The sequence below is a fragment of the Synchiropus splendidus genome, chromosome 14 (genome assembly GCF_027744825.2).
Source record: "Synchiropus splendidus isolate RoL2022-P1 chromosome 14, RoL_Sspl_1.0, whole genome shotgun sequence".
NCBI classification, from domain to species: Eukaryota; Metazoa; Chordata; class Actinopteri; order Syngnathiformes; family Callionymidae; genus Synchiropus; species Synchiropus splendidus.
The window spans coordinates 19,970,259-19,975,948 of NC_071347.1; the positions used below are offsets into that span (position 1 = coordinate 19,970,259).

Here is a 5,690-nt window from a genome sequence, read left to right on the forward strand (position 1 = left end):
CCAACTCAATGAGTACATCAAAGAGTCACACCACTTGAATCGCTGTGTTGCATTCCTCTTGTGATTCCCTGGCGTTTGTGGTGTTGTTTCGTTCAGTTTTCCCCCCACATGTGATGCTTCTTGTCTTGTGGTTTCTCTAATCTTATATTTCATAGTGGAAATGACCCAAAGAAGACAGTGTTTGACGTGATGATAAAATTCTTGAGGTTGGACTTCTTTCCATCCTCTTTATCATGTGGCTACAAATGGTAATATTTAATTACAATTATCCAGAATAACAATTATGCAGAAGACCATCCAAGAGGTGGTCTTCTGCAGAGCGCATGCTTTGGTTTAAGAGCATCAATCTATTTCAGTGAAATAACAGTGAACTTACAAAACCTTCCTCCATCCATCTGTTTTATATTGTTGTCTTATCCAAGAGAGCCAACGTTACATGTGAAGCTACTCCCACATTTGTGCCTCCTAACAGACTTCTGAGATTGAAAGTGAATTCTCTATATTATTGTTAGGCTGGCGCAGTGAGAATGTCTTTGGTCCCGCCGTTCTCCACTGACCGTCCATACCTTCCCACCGCAAGAAAGCTTTCGGGAAAAAAAAACAAACTGATAAATAATTTTGTCTAAATGATGTTCATCTGGGCCAAATTCGTCACTCTTTGCTCAGCAACTAATAAATAACGTCTGCTGCTTTTAAGCGTTTTATGTTTTCCAGGACGAGAAAACGCTGCTCTGGATCAAATTTTGAAATGTGTGTTTCGTTGATGAAACTGGCTGAAAGAACGTCATTGTCAACTTGTGACAAAAACAAGTTGTAATGAGTCAACAGCTTGAGGCCAGAGTTAGTTTGAACTCCAGAGTTCGATATTGAAGACTCTTAACTGCACATTATTAGCCCTAATTCATCTTTTATAGGTGACATGTTGTCGTGTATTGGGCACGCGCTGGGCTAGTGGTTAGCAACGCCACCTCACAGTAAAATGTTCACAGGCTTGCTTCCAGCTTTGAGCAACCCCAGTCCTTCCTGTTCTTTTGAGTTTGTAATTTCCTTCTGTGCTTGTGTGGGTTTACTCTGGGCACTCCAGTTTCCTCCCACAGTCCAAAAACATACAGAGGTTGACTGAGTACCGTAAATTCCAGACTGTAGTGCACCAGACTATTAGCTGCTCCCGATAAATTTTAGTAGGAAAATAGATCTTGTTCATACATAAGCCACAGCGGTCTATAAGCCACGGGCGCAGTGGTGCTGTCTTCGTCTTAAAAAGGCATGAGGATCACATCTAAACTAGTTTTGAAAACAGGCTCCAGCATGGAGACTGACTAATGAAACAAACTGAGCCGTGTTCTGAACTTGAATAATGAACTCCTCACTTCTTTTATTGACATTAAGCGCTCAGAATGTGCTGTTTTCACATGCGTGTCCGAAGTTCCGACACCACAGCAGGTCTCCGCTGCTGCTTCTCATCTCTGCTCCTCCAGGGGATCCGGTCTGTGGGCGCAGCTGCGGACACTCAGGCGAAAACAACGCATTTCTAGCACTTTAAGGTCATATATTAGGCAGAAAAAGCCAACCACTGGACAAAGAAACTTTGACCAAAGTCTTTGGCTTCTCCTCCATCTCTTCAATCTGCGATCAACGAGTACTTCATCAGCCACTTAAGTCATCTGCAATAGTGAATTGAAGCCCGCAGTTTTGGACTTTCTCTGTGACTGAGGCCTTGGCGTAAGCTCTGCCAGGTCCAGAAGTGTTTGGAGAAATGTGTTTTTTATTCGGAAAGACATTTATTTCTCTTCAAGTTGGAGTGGCACTTGGCTTGTCAAAATGACAAACTATACATTGTGAACTTCATTTTTTCTTCAAACTTTGAAGTAAACAACTCTCCCTTCCGTTTCTTGTGTGTTTGCAGACTGTGGTTTATCCCACTGGAGGAAAGGTCGGAAGAAAGAGCTGAAACAAGTGGGGTGACCGCCTCACCAGAGCTAAGCGGAGCAGAAACAGTATCCACAGTGACAGAAGAAAATCCAGCTCTGATCCGGGATCTCTCAAACACGGTCCGGAATGTCCGACTTCCTCCAAGCATGGATTTATTTACCAACAAGACGAATTTCCCTTTAAAGACTCTTCGATGGTTCGAGTGTCAAATCCTTTCCGCCTCACTTCTAGACAAAAGCGTGTTGAAAACAGATTCCACCTGTTCTTCTTGGTCCCACACTGTATTGTGTGATGGTCTGCGACGACTTTAATTCAAATCAACAACTACTGTTTTTCACCTACTACCCCAACACCACGATCAGAGTTGATCTTGACAGTCTTCACTACCCTCCGTGTTTTGTATTTACACCTGTTATTTACGATCCGCCAGGAAAATGACCACTGTTTTAACCCTGTTTTACTCCCGACTGTTGTTACTGTGACTAAAGATGCACCCTGATCTGGTGGCACTCGAGCAAGCACCCTGTGGCTCCTCAGCAGTCTGATGCTAGTTTAATCAATTATTCACAGGGATTCACTGGAACGCTGCCAGTGAACCCGAGATGGGAGAATGAATGGGCTTCTCATAAGCACTAAATGTCAGAAGGAAGTGACAAGATGCTCTCATGCCTTAATATCAAACCACAAATTAAATTCCGAACTAAAAGCAATAGTCAGTAATTGCCTCAGTCCTCGAGCTGTCTTTTTGTCAGGCTTGACCCATTTGACTTTTTCAAAAGTTGCGCTTTATTTGAAGACCAGATGACTTGTGAGTGACGGTGGTTAGAAAAGAGTTGATCGCTTCAGGGAGTTCGATGAAACTTTATTTATTAAAAATATATTGGATATTTATGTCAAGTCTCGTACATAACCATTGTCCATTTCCTATATGCATTTTGGGATGAGCAGCAGAGCTCAGAATGCAGGTTGCACCTCTCTTCCTAGTCGGCAATTGTTTGGTTATTGGTTGCACAGTGGTGAGAGCTTCCCTCTCACTGCAAAATAAGAACAGACATGAATAAAAACAAATAAAAAATTACATAAAATTTGGATGGTTATTCCACGAACGTCACTCAAGGACATACAGTAGGAGGTGTAAAAACCTGTCATTTGGCTGTGCTTCACTCCCACAGTCTAAAAACACTGGTGTCTCCACATGAGTACCCTAAATTGTCAGTAAGAGGAAGAAAATGGTTGGCACTCTCTAAAGTCGCTCTCGTGGTGGTGGTGGCTGCGTGCTGACCGCAACCTTTTCATTGGCCCTTCCACCATCGCTTAACACGGCCCGGTCTGACTCTGCTCTAAAGGGCTGCTGAAATGGTACGTTGTTGGCGGTTGCTGAGCAGCCATGACACTTCGCCGACACACCACAGTGATGCTCAATGTATTCCCACTCTATTTCACAGAGCTTTGACGAGAAGATGCACAACTTTTTCCATCAACCTATCCGCCAACCCTGTGCATCCCCAGATAAAAATGTCTAGACACTCAGCTCTGCTGCTCGTCCCTCAAACACTTTCTTAACATTCCAAAAAAAATGTTTCCAACTGTGTTATAATCATTCCAATAGCAACAAAATAACCTACAAATGTGGGACGTTTGGACAAAAAGCTATTCAAAATCACATAGGATCTTTCTGTTGTCGTCCTTAATAACCTTTTCTAATACATTTCATGTGTAATAAAAACACTTGTTATCCAATTTTCCACTGAGACACATCAGGAGACATTCATGACGTTGTTATTATGTGACAAAAAGTCAAGTGTTGCAACAGGTTATACACAGCAGAGTAATAACACTTTCATTATGTGCAGCTGTTGCAGATCGCTGAAGACGTCATCACTGTGCGGCTTATTTCTCTTTTAATGTCTGCTTTCAAATGAGTATAAAAGAGACGATGGATGTGACAGAGTGATTGTTGTTGACCTGCAGTTGGTGATTCGCCACGGAACCTTCCGCCTCATTTTCCGGCAGACACATGCCTTCTTCTCACTTGCGCTGCTGTAGCCAAACAAGGATTTGGTCACAGAGTGTTCCAAGTATTTCAAGTTGATGAGAACAACTTGTATCTCAGACATGAATTACACTTTGTTCTTGTGTGCCTTATGAGCAATGCCAAAGCTTAGTCATGTATGTGACTCATGGTAGTCACATACATACAACAGCAACAATTGCAGCCAGGGGAAGAGTTCTCAGGGGTCATGACTAAAGATGCGGCTCACGCAGCTGGGTTGAAGCTTCATCGATTTATCAGATGTTTTCTTTAGAAGGAGACCAATTTAATACGCAAGCTTGAATGAAGTTTATAGTTTCCTTGTTAATTAAGCTTTCTTCATTCATAAAAATAGTGCCTTGTGTATGTCATTTGAGCGAAGATATGTTCATGGAACTGGAGCCACTTCCTGAAGACTGGGAAGCAGCTGTGGATGTGGAGAGAAAATTAAAACCTAACCTCTCACTCGTATGTCATCAGAGGGACAGCCAGGGTGAAATGAATGTATCATTCAGGGTCCGACATTTTCTTCTTCTTAGCAGATGCAGGATGTGATGGTTCTTAAGTGCCTTTTGAAGAGCAAATCCTTCCCTTCCAGCAAATAGGCAGTTCAAAAGCTTTGACTTTATCTCCTTAAAACTGACTGATGTTCAATGACTGAAGACTTTTGTTAATACACTGACACAATGTGCACCAACTAAGTGTTTCTGGCTGTATCAAACATGATTATGAAGAGACAGTCAACCCCCAAATTTCCAAAGTTGTTGGGTATAGTGTAATAACACAAGGATCCAAGTGTCTGTATGTTGAGTTGTGCTCCATTTCCATGGTGAACAATAATAGTCAAATATCCCATGAATACATTTTTTTATTGAACTTTGTTAACCACGTATAATGAAAAGTTTGTATCTGTAATCATGAGAGTTCTGTTTTGGTTTGCTTGACTTCCATAACATGGAGCTTATAGTGACACTCCCCACTGCTGATGGCAACAATACAGAAGATGACCACAAGCAGACACTCTGTTTTCAGAGGACTGACCGTACAAGCAAGTTTTATGTACAAAAGATACTGAATTTATTTATATTTATTTGAAAAATATAATGCTATGTGACAATACTTTTATGAAAGAAATATGAATTAAATTACTATTTTTTATCAAATAATACCGTGTCTGTAGTTATTTTCCGCAAACCTCTGCTGTTGGACTGCCTGTTCTGTTCATCGTCAAATATTCCATCATGTGCAATAAGCTGTTGATATTACAAATGTAGCCCAATGGTTATTTTGAACTCATGAATAAATATTCCAAGTTGTATGTGTTTTGTGGTGAGGGCTTAATTTAATTGTGTAAGAACATGCCATACATACTGTGACATTTGTGATGTAATCACTGCATTTAAAATCACATTTTAAAACGCGTCTGAACGACTTTTATTTGAGTAAAGACAGAGTAAACGCTTGAAATATTGTGAAAAAGAAAACAATTGACAGCTTTGGCCACGTTGCCAATTTTGTCCCGCTCTGCTTTCCGTAAGACAGCACCGGAAGTTTACAAAATAAGGGTATCCGCAGTCAGGTAACTGTTTTTGTGTCGGTTTAATTTACAACTAAATTGATAGATATCTACACCTGACCGCGATGATGCAGTTTATCGAAATACGATATATTTGTTCTCACGTACATTTAATATTTTTCATAGTTAATATTTGTTGTGAAAGTACGA

The 5,690-nt window shown here is 40.9% G+C and overlaps 1 protein-coding gene across 6 annotated transcripts in view; it reads left to right on the plus strand.

Annotated features, from left to right (window-relative positions):
- Positions 1-5,196, plus strand: part of il34 (interleukin 34) — an 88,627-nt gene extending 83,431 nt beyond the window's left edge. For all 6 annotated transcript variants that reach the window (XM_053884579.1, XM_053884581.1, XM_053884580.1 and 3 more), the window contains one exon: positions 1,907-5,196. In XM_053884579.1, coding sequence (XP_053740554.1) covers positions 1,907-1,965 — 59 coding nt within the window. In that variant the 3' untranslated portion in view covers positions 1,966-5,196. The remainder of the gene's footprint in view (positions 1-1,906) is intronic.
- Positions 5,197-5,690: the final 494 nt, after the last annotated feature.